Below are 10,746 nucleotides of genomic sequence, written 5' to 3' on the forward strand. Positions count from 1 at the left end.
GACTCTTGGATCCAGTAGTTCTCAAACTTAAGGGTACATAAAATTTACCTGGGAGATACTTGTTTAAAATGTAAATTCCCAAACTCACTGTCCAGATACTCATATTAAGTGGGTCTGGAATAGTGTCCAGGAATCTGCTTTTCAAACATAATTTGGTCCATAATATCACAACTGAGAAAACTATGTTAAATAATCTATTTGCCTAGAATCACATAGAATCCAGGTCTCATTAACTCAAGACAGTGGTCTTCCTACTACAACATTTAAACTACTTTATAGTTGAAAGAACTGGGACAAACAAAGAATAAATTACTAAAACATCATTTGATGTATTGAACAATCTTACAATACTTACTGGGTCCAATTCCCTTCTACTATTCATTCATTTAGTATTTCTTAAACTCTTAATTACAAAACAATTTAAGACATGAACCCTGTCCTGTAGAAGCAATTATCAGGTTGGGAGGACAGGCAAATACACAAAACTAATATTTAACAGCAAGGCAATACATGAGCAAGTGCTGAAATAAGTGGTATGGACAGTTACAAAAACAACTGAATTTTACTGACTTCACTCTGTACCTTCTATAGTTAGAATTTACCCGATAGAGACCATATTCAATTTCTTCTCTTTCACTGTTAAGAAAGTTGGCCTTTCATGAAGGAAAGCTGGAATAAACATCCCCCACCCCACGTTTCACACGTACACCAACACCAATACCACCATGAGAGCAACCCACATGCCAGGATAGCTTTTGTGCAGACCAAAGTTGGTATAATTTTTATGCAAAGGCCTAATCAAGAGTTTGCCCCTGTTCGAATGGTAAGAGAAGTTTCCCTCCTGGACTATATCTTCAATTGAAAGTCCTAATTCTTCATTTCCCAGCAAAAGTATCATACATCCATATATTAACCATGGCCTCGATACAGGCAAAGTATACTGCACTACCCCTTGTCTTTGGGCTAGGCCAAAGGGATGTTAGAAGAGCAGAGTCTAGAAATTGGTGGGATTGGGCTTGTCCTCTTGTGCTTCTGCCATCACTGCCATGAGATGAGCTTCCCTCACAGAGATGTTACCATTCCCTCCAGCCTGGGCACCTGAATGGGAGAAGTGGAGCAAAATAACTGCTCACTGTTGAATGCTACTATAATTCTGTGGTTGTCAGTTATTATGCAGCAAAACTGATTGAATCACAATATTTAAGAAATCTAAACAATCAAGACTGATTACATAAAGCAGCGGTTCTCAACACTGAATCAGAATCTTTGGGCTTCGGGGGAGGGTATCGCTCAATTGGTAGAGCGCATGCTCAGCACGCAGGAGGTCCCAGGTTCAATCCCCAGGCCTCCAAGCAGAAATCAGTGAAGAAATCTAATTGCCTCCCTGTCGGAATACAAACAATACAAGCAAAACATGTGCTTTCGTTTAAAAAAAAAAAAAGTCTGAATACAGAATCTTTTGGGCTTCAAGTTTTAAAAATATATATAGTCCCAGAGATACTCATTCAGTACATCTAGACTGCTGGGCCAGAAATATGCATTTTATCAAGAACCACAGGTGCTCCTGCAGTGCCTACATCTTGAGATTCTCAACATTAAAAAAAAAAAAAAACTAAACTAAATTTCTAGTTCCTCAACAATATTTACCAACTGCTCAAGAACAAAGAGGTAAGTCTTACTTTAGACAATGTGTGTGTTCCTTAAGAGATGTATGTAAAACTGAAATACAGTCAAGTGAATTATTTCAAATGCAGGAAGAATCAGATGACACCGACTCAGCAGAATCAGCTGATATTGGTGCCAGTTCAGCCATGGACACATCTGAGCCAGCCAAGGAGAAAGAGGATTATGACATGATATAGGACCCTGAGTTCCTTCAGAGTGTCCTGGAGAAACTTTCACACATGGATCCTAATAATGAGGCCATTCGAAATACCATGGGCTCCCTGGCCTCGCAGGCCACCACGGATGACATGTAGGAGGAAAACAAGAACTAAGACTGGTGGGAGAGGGTAGCTCAGTCTGCTCAGTGGGCTGCATAGGATGGGGCAGGATATAAGGTTAGATGTTATCTGTAACCATTACAACCTAAATAAAAAGTGCGGCAACTTAAAAAAAAAATTTTTTAACAGAAGCTGATCTTTAAATAAATATTACATTGTATTATCCTTTTATTAAAATTAAGAATTCATTTATAAACCGAACAAGCACATCATATTCTTCATAAATTCTAATTTTTGCATACTAACTGTTCATAGAATTAAGGAATCCAAGAACTAGACAGAGTAAGTGGAAAAGAGGGACTCAAAAGAAATAGAGGGTTTATCCATGACCCCAAAGAGGGATGGGGTATCAGTCAGTCTTCAGTATTTTTTTCCTGTTCAGCTGCACTATCTGCACCTGCTAGCTACATCACTGCATCTCTATACTCCAAATCTACACAGGCTCTATATCTAGTCACCTAGCACTTAATGAAACTGCACTAGCCACTCCAATATTAAGCAAAGCAAAGTTTTACACATTTAGAACCATGACATTTGCATAACTAATGCTGTACCAAGATCCTGTCAAGTGTCCCTACTTCTTTTCAAAGGCTGATCTGGTGAAGGCACTAACTCTACCTCAAGTTCCCAATTAGAGAAGTTGTTGCCATCATTAATGTGGTAGGTACGGGTGCAGGCTGTAATCCTGGCTCCACAATTTACTGACTGTGTGGCGAGTTATTTAAATTCTCTGTACTTCACTCGCTCTCTCTATAAAAGGAACATAATTGAACCTAGAGTAAAGAATTGTCACGAGGATCAAATAAGAAAATATATGAGGATCAAATGAAAAAGTGCGCATAGCAACACTCAATAAATACTATTAATAGTATTGTTATAGCTCTGAAATCCAGCTTCACAAATTTTGGCATCTGGTGCTACATAATACTAAAGAAAAAAGATGACTAAAACTACTTTTAAGCAGTGATTACTTTAATCCATCTCTTTTAAGGGCCATTATTCTAGTATTTTATTTACCAAATAGAAATTAAGTTTATTTTTAAATCAATGTTTTTTCTCTTTTATCAATTCTGATCCAAAATGATAAGCCCGTCAACTATAAATGAGAATCTACATTCTAAGGTCAAGAATTACAAACGACATTAAAAAGTCTATGCTCTGAGATTTCTGCTCTTAGAATGCTTAAGCTTAAGGCCTTTTACTCTCTTCAGATTTTACAGGAACCACACAGCTCATGACTAGAGAATTTAAATAGTTAACACAATATAAAGATATCTAGACAAAAATCATTCATTTTTACCCCAAAAAGAATTGTGATGATTAAGAATATTAAAATACCAGTGTCAAAACACACTGAATTCAGAATTCAAACTATTTTAACGCAACCATAACATAGACATCAACAATATCAAAAGCACAAAAGGAAAGTTCAAATTTTCTTTCAATATTTTCCCAATACAGACTTTTTAAATGGAAATAAGCAAGCAACCTAACATAGCAATGAGAAATATACTGAAAAACTAGTTACTAAAAAAAAGTAATTGGAAAGGTGTTAATGTTTTTTCTTCGTTTTTAAATGCATAATCTATCTGGCCATTACAAACCAAATTTAACAAGTATATGTACAATTCATTCCCGAAAATTTCTAAAAGCAAGTCGCCAAAAGACTTCTTGAAAAATAATTGCAAACGGAACATGAGGTTTTTCCTAAGGTGCCTGAGAACTAAAAACAAAATATCCTAAGGAAATGATGACTACCATTTCCCTTTAAGTTTCAGTAAAATGTCAAAAGAACTTTCAGGACTCAAATCTCCTAGAAGTCTGAAGTGAGGTCAAAGTTGTCTCAATGACAGGAAAGCCAAGAGATATCAGATGACTAAATAAAAAGTTACCGAAAATACTTATAAGCCCAACAGTAATTCCAAAAGCATACAAAAAACGAATGTCCAGATTGAAGAAAAAATGGAAATACAATAAAATATTTTGGAACAAAATCAGGCTAATGATAATAATAAACAGTATTATACAATGCACTAAGACTCTCACAGTACTGGCTTCCTCGACATTAATCCAATTCATTCGGGAACACTTTGGAATAATGAAAGTAACATGGATTCCCATAGAGTGATCTAAATCTAAAAATAAGGTTCAAGTGTATGTTACATAGTTGATGCTCTTTTTACTCTAAGCCAAATCCACTTCTTTATATTAAAAAAAAAATCTACAGCTCTCCTTCCAAAGATCTCATAATAGACACTGTTCACTGGTGATTAAAATATTTTTAATCCTTGCATTACCTCACAGCTAAAAATGTCAAGATACCACACCCAATATGTCTTTCCCCCACACACACGTGGGGGGTGTGGGGGGTGGGGAATACGACGAGTTGGGATCCAAAACTACACAAAAATGTGAAAGGTTATTTCCCTGGAAGGCCTGGGAAATGCGCGCAGGTACAGGGCGATCGGGGGACGCGTCGCCAAGGGCGAGCGCAGGCCTCGGCCTCTGCGGGCTCCCACCCTCGCCACCCACAGGGGAAGTGGCCCCGACACGCCGCCCGGAGCTACTCACCCGCCGCAGCGCTGACCAGCAGGACGGTCCACAGTAGCGAGGGCACCCGCCGGGGCCGCTGCAGCGACGAAGTCATCCCTGGGCCAGCCGAGAAGCAGGAGAGCAAAGAAATATGGAAAGTAAACACGGGCGGAGAAATCCAGCCAGGAGGCTAGTCCCCTCTCTCGTCTGACTTATCTGGCCCGTATTACAATGCAGTTTGAAAGGACAAATAGCACATGAGAGGACCGAGCTGCAGAGCTTTCATTCCGCCGCAGAAACTCCCTTCACTTCTCTCCCTCGCGGCCGGGGGGGTTCATTCGCTTTGGCCCCCCAAACTGAAGGCATGTCTGTGGGGAGAAGCAGGGAGACAGGAAGAAAGCCCCGCAGTTATTTCCCTCGTAGTTTCACGATATCAAAAAAATATCCAGGTCTGGGAGAAAACATATCCAGGATGCCGAGGGTTGGGGAGCGGGGACTCGACGGGGGTGCCGAGCATCAGAACAAGTTCCCGACTGCCGGGAAGGGCGAAGCCGGGCGGGCGGCGGCGGCGGCGCCCTGCGGCCCGAAGCGCATCGCCCGTGGCTCCGGGAGGGCAGGATTCCTTTTAAGTTTCGCTTCGGTGCTTCCTTTACTCCGATTTCGAGCACAGCAAATCCTCTTCCTCGACTGGATCGAAAAAGGTGCCTGCCTCCATGGACGAACCCACCGCCTGCACACCTTCGCGGAACAATCCTGCGAGGGTCCGGCAGGTCCCGGTTGGGGGGCTGAGGGGCGGTGGGAGGCGGGGGAGGGGAGGGGTCGGCGGGCTGGGCCCCGAGCTCCCCGAGACAGCGGGCGGAGGGAGGTAAGGGGAGGCTGCCCTTTCTGGCCCTCCCGAGTGCTCTCCTCTCCCTTTCTCTCCCTTTTTTTTATTGCTGCCGCTCCATCTTGCCTGAGGTAGATTCCACCGTGAAAGCCTCGTCTTCTCCGTCAATGGCTCCAGTGAGGGAATCACAACCGCCCCGAGGAAGCCGCCGCTGCCGCCTCGTTTTCCCGCAGCTCTAGGCTCCGGGCGGAGCTCGGGCGTTGTGAGCTGAGGGCTGGGGGCGGCGGGAGGGCGGATGTAGGTGGCTGAGGAGGGGGGTGGGCAACCAGGCGGCGAAACACCCCGCGCCCCTCCGGGAAGCACTTCCAGTGGCTCCTAGCAGACCAGACACAAAGAGGGGAGTCGCCGCAGCTGCCAGTCTGCGGCGCTCCCGGTCACCGGAGTCGCCCCGCCTCCGCCGCCGCCTCCGCCGCCGCCTCCACCTCCTCCTCAGTCTCCGGCTTTTCCCGGCCCAGTCTGTCTCAGGCCCGTGGTGCAGCGCGGGCGGCGGCGGCGGCGGCGGCGGCTGCGCGACCAGCCCGGCACCGCGCCTGCGTGCTCGCGGCCCCGCCCGGCCCCGCCCCTCGATCCCCGGCTAGCTGAGGCGGACTCCGGGGCCCTGGAGCTGCGTGCCTCCCTGGAGCAGCTGAGGGCGAGGGCAAGGCGGGGCCGGCAGCCCGCGATGGGCAGCAGTGATCTTTCTCCTTCACATACGCACACACACACCCCTTCCATACGAGCACGCTTGGGATTTCTGTGTGTGTTTAAGAGAAGGCGACCGCATCTATTGTCCAGCCTTTGGCAAACTCTTCTTGGTGATTTAGCCTCTGATTTCCCCTCTGGGACTCCTAGAGTAAAGCCTCGAGGGGCAAAACTGCCCCCTTTGTTTATTGGAGCCGGAGCCTGCCTCTCCTTAAGCCCAAAGAACCTGGACAGACCCGCCTTTCCCAGAACCGGAGACCTTGGCCTCCTCAGTCTACCCTCACTCACTAAAACAAAAGCCGGAATTGGAAAGACCACCCCTAAATTGGTATTTACCCTCTAATCGGTGTCCTGCTTCCCTCAAGCACCCATTACCGTAGCTCTTCTTAGCTAACAGGAATATTAAACATTTGAAAGGATGCGAAGCCAGAAAGAACCCTTTCTTTTACAATTCTATTCGCTGTCCTGCTGTCTGTGCATATCTGTCTATGCAGCGAGGTTTCCACTTCGAGGGTGGGCCTTTATTCACAAAGGCTGGGGTCTTTAGGAGTTTTTTAGGGCATTTGAAAGGAAAATTGCGGTGAAGAGTTGCTGCCTCGGTGTAAAGAGTGGGATCGGGTCTTTTCACCCAAGGGGAAAAAGCAGGTCTTGCTGGCACTGAAGCTTCCTTGAATCTGGAAAGGATTTGTTTAGTAGGTTTCTTTGAATCGCAAAAACCCGGGCAACCAGGATTGGGGAAGAGAGTCCTCTCCCCGCCCTGCAGCTCTTACATACCCCTGAGGGGTCAGGTCGACTTGAATGGGATTTTGCTGGGGGAAAGAGGAGAAGGTGACGTGCGTGGCGCCATGATCAGAAGTCCGTGTTTAATTCTTAAATGCGAGGTGGAAAATCTGCGTGGGAGGGCGATCTTGGAAGTGAAGTCTAGCCTTCCCTTCTACTAAGCAGAAGGGTTATTCTAAAGGTTGGTTTTGCTGGTCTTTCATTGTGTCTAAGGGCAGTTCCAAAGATACACTCCTGAAGTCATACTCTTTGCTTGCTTGTTCAAGTCCCCTTTTATCTCTTTACCTGAATTTGATGTAAATAAATCTCCACATTCCTTAGGCTAGTTGCTGTTATCATACTAAATATCTTCTATAATACAGTTTAGTATTCTCAGACTCTTTAGTATAAATAGTCTTACACTGTTTACCCTTAAGGCAGAGAAAATGTTTTCTATATGATAAAATACCTTAAAAGGAAAAAAAATTAGAAGGAGCATTTGCTCTGGTTTACTAGCTTTATTACAGTGTGTGTGTTTGCCCAAAAGGCCTAAAATAAGAAATTTGTATTGTTTTACCATTTTACTTTCAAGACATAAGATTTAGCACTCAGAGCAATAGGATTTTAAGTACGTTAGAGGTGTAGAAAGTTTATTAATTGGTAGTATACTGTTTTTCTTTCTCAAATTGGGATTAAGAACTTGATTATCCTATTTTTACTTGCATAAATAATTTCCTAAGAAACAATAAGTACCCTTACACATACTATAAATGTATGATAAATTATATAGAAAAGACAAAAGAGTCCTAGGAAATTCACACGGAAAAAAACTATGCCACCAACTTGGTATGAATAATTAGTAGACAAATAGATAGGCAACCCTCTTCCCTTTTCCGTTGTTTCTTGTAATATCTCACTTGGGACATGGTTGTTCACTCACTATGAGAAAGAACATCAGAGAAGAACTAGAACTTGGCAATCAATCTGTCAACTAAGGCAAGACAGACAAGCCAAACTCCGGTAAGAACAAAGGCTTGGCAGGGCAGACAAGGTTTGTTACCTGTACTAGTCAGGATAAACTGGGTTGTAACAAACATCTCAGCAGCTTATTGCAACAAAGATTTATTTTTCACACATGTTACATATTTAATACAAGTCACGCCTACCACAAATGGGGTTCACTGGAAAACAGACTCTGATACTCTGAGATTTGCATGCAGGAGGTTACTGGGTTCCACTATCAAGAACAATCTCTGGAGACTGTGGGTCACAAAATCAGGCAGAGGGAGAGGTTGAACTGCAGCACAGTTGCAACTGAGACTTCAGCCAGTTCTGCAGGGAGCTCTGGAGCTGGGATGGCCCTTTAACATTGCCCTAAATTGAGGCAGGGGACTGGATCTTTATACCCTCACATCAACTTGTCATTGGATATGGGCTGCACCCAGGGAAGGATGGTCACCTTCGGTGAGAAGGCTCTCTTTAGCCAAGAGCAACCCCCAGAGAGGGACCCAGTTGAGAGCTGTCAGCCACCAATATTTCCAGCAGTTGGGAGAGGTTGTGTACCAGTCCTAAAGGGTGGACCTGGAGAACTCAGCATAACATCCACTACATGGACTCTGCTCATTGTAGTCACTGAGGTCCCCAGACTGATGGAGGCTTCACTGAGATACATGCTTTCAAGATTGCCACAATAGGGATCATAAAATTTAATTGCTAGTGCTGCAGTGTCTTGTTCTAGCCATTAAAATGCTTCTACCGAGAAGCAATATGTTTTACTTCCACTCACATTTTATTGGTCAAAGAAGTCACATGACCAAACCTAACCTCAAGAGAAAAGGGAAACATAATTAAATCCCACGTTACTAGGAGGAAGAAAACACGAAAAGTTGTAAACAACCCTAATAACTACTATGGTGTCCAAAAGGAAGTTAATCCCTAGCACTCTAATCACCAAAAGCCCGACAAGTAGTACAGAAGGATCCTCTAATACATGGAGAAAACTCTGCAGTAATAAACTGGGAAATGAGGGGAGCAACAGAGGAATCCAGGTGGACAAACCAACAGCGTCTGCAAGACTGATCGATCTTCACTATATGGTATGGCCCCTCAGGGATTATATCTTTCCTCTGAGGTGGAAGACTTGCAAAAGTCTTCTTGCAAGACCCTAGTTTTAGGAGGGAACTGGGAGGACTAAGCAGATTTTTAGAACAAGGACTGAAACAATGACAAAGGCAGAACCCCTTTTATACAAAAGTCGACAGATGGAAGTTACCTGGGCTCAGAGAGACTGCATAATTTTTAAGAACAAACCTTATCATCATGAAGTGGTGGTCTCAAAGAAAAATATAAGAAAAAATTTTAACTCTAGAATAAAAACAATACAGATGCCCAGAAGTTAGCACGAGAACATCCTTCAGGGTCCAGTAACACAAGGCAACTTAAAGCTGCCTAGTGGAGGGTGAGTATAGCTCAGTGGTAGACCACATGCTTAGCATGCATGAGGTCCTGGTACCTCCATTTAAAAAAGGGAAGAAAGAAAGAAAGCTGCTTAGAAACTTCAGGATTTAATCTTTAGGATTAAATTGAGGAATAGGACATGGCATAATCTCATTTTGGAAGATTCAGTTGTAATTGTAGGGAGAGGGGAAATCCCAGATGTGAAGCACAAAGAAAATAAGATTGAAGGCTGACCCCTCCTTGACATCCTCCGGACCTAAAAGCAAACTTAAGTCTCTCTTGTTCAGAGTGTGGACAACAGAAAATTGTCCTGTTAGGACCTGTATAGGAAGTGTGGCTACTTGGACATGTGTGGCAGATACCTGGTGCTCCATAAACATATCATCTGCTCCTCAATATTTCCAGCTTCTTTGTGAAGCTGTAGTAGAGGTAATGTGTGTCATTTCCAGCCAAAACACAGAAGAGCCAGTATGACACTCCAGCTATCTTTTCTTGCCACAACAACCAAGAAGCTCTAAGTACTCCAGGTAATACACCCACAAGATGGTGCAGCTTCCATTAGCTTGGGTCCCTGAAAGCTCAGCAGAACCCCATATGAACCTACACTGGACATGTATCTTGAATGAAAAATACACCTTTATAGTAAGCTATGGTGACTACAGAGTAGTTATTGAGCATAATCTAGCCTATATAGAGTAGTATAACATGTGTTACTTCCAACAGATAAAGTAACTAAATAATAGGCAACATCAGCGTAAGACTTTGTGGACTTTTTAATGATGGCCATTCTGACTGATGTGAGGTGATACTCCACTGTAGTTTTGCTTACATTTCTCTGATAATTAGTGATATTGAGCATCCTTTCATGTTCCTATAGGCCATTTGTGTGTCTTCATTGGAGAAATGTTTGTTTAGGTCTTCTGCCCATTTTTGGATTGAGTTGTTGTTTTTTTTTTTTTGTTATTAAGTTGTATGAACTGTTTTATATTCTGGAAATTAAGCCCTTGTCAGTTGTGTTGTTGCAAATATTTTCTCCCATTCCATAGGTTGTTTTTTCATTTATAGTTTCCTTTGAAGAAAATTATATAATGACAATTTTCACTTTTACCCTAAGTGATGTAAGTTGAAAACAGAAATATTTGAGAGAAAGCCTTTCTACAGTATATTATTTTATATTAGTGAAAATGTAATTCTTTTTAAAAAATTATTTCATGGAATAGTTGGAACTATTTGTGTAATTTTGAGTCTTGAGTTATACAGTTTTATAGAAAAGAAATCATTGTTTTACTTTTTCTTAGATGTCATGATTCCCTCTGTTCATAGCCAGAATGGGGAAGCAAGAGATTTTTGCACTTATATCCTAATATGTGATCAGTGTATACAATTTGCCCTTTATGATGCCCAGAAAATTCTGAATTATACCTTACA

At 42.8% G+C, this 10,746-nt stretch overlaps 1 protein-coding gene across 1 annotated transcript in view; it reads right to left on the reverse strand.

Annotated features, from left to right (window-relative positions):
* The window catches only part of BMPR2 (bone morphogenetic protein receptor type 2), a 167,800-nt gene extending 161,945 nt beyond the window's left edge, over positions 1-5,855 (reverse strand). Inside the window, exon 1 of the mRNA XM_010991737.3 lies at positions 4,575-5,855. Coding sequence (XP_010990039.1) covers positions 4,575-4,650 — 76 coding nt within the window. The 5' untranslated portion in view covers positions 4,651-5,855. The remainder of the gene's footprint in view (positions 1-4,574) is intronic.
* Positions 5,856-10,746: the final 4,891 nt, after the last annotated feature.

The sequence above is a fragment of the Camelus dromedarius genome, chromosome 4 (assembly GCF_036321535.1).
Source record: "Camelus dromedarius isolate mCamDro1 chromosome 4, mCamDro1.pat, whole genome shotgun sequence".
In the NCBI taxonomy this organism is placed as follows: domain Eukaryota; kingdom Metazoa; phylum Chordata; class Mammalia; order Artiodactyla; family Camelidae; genus Camelus; species Camelus dromedarius.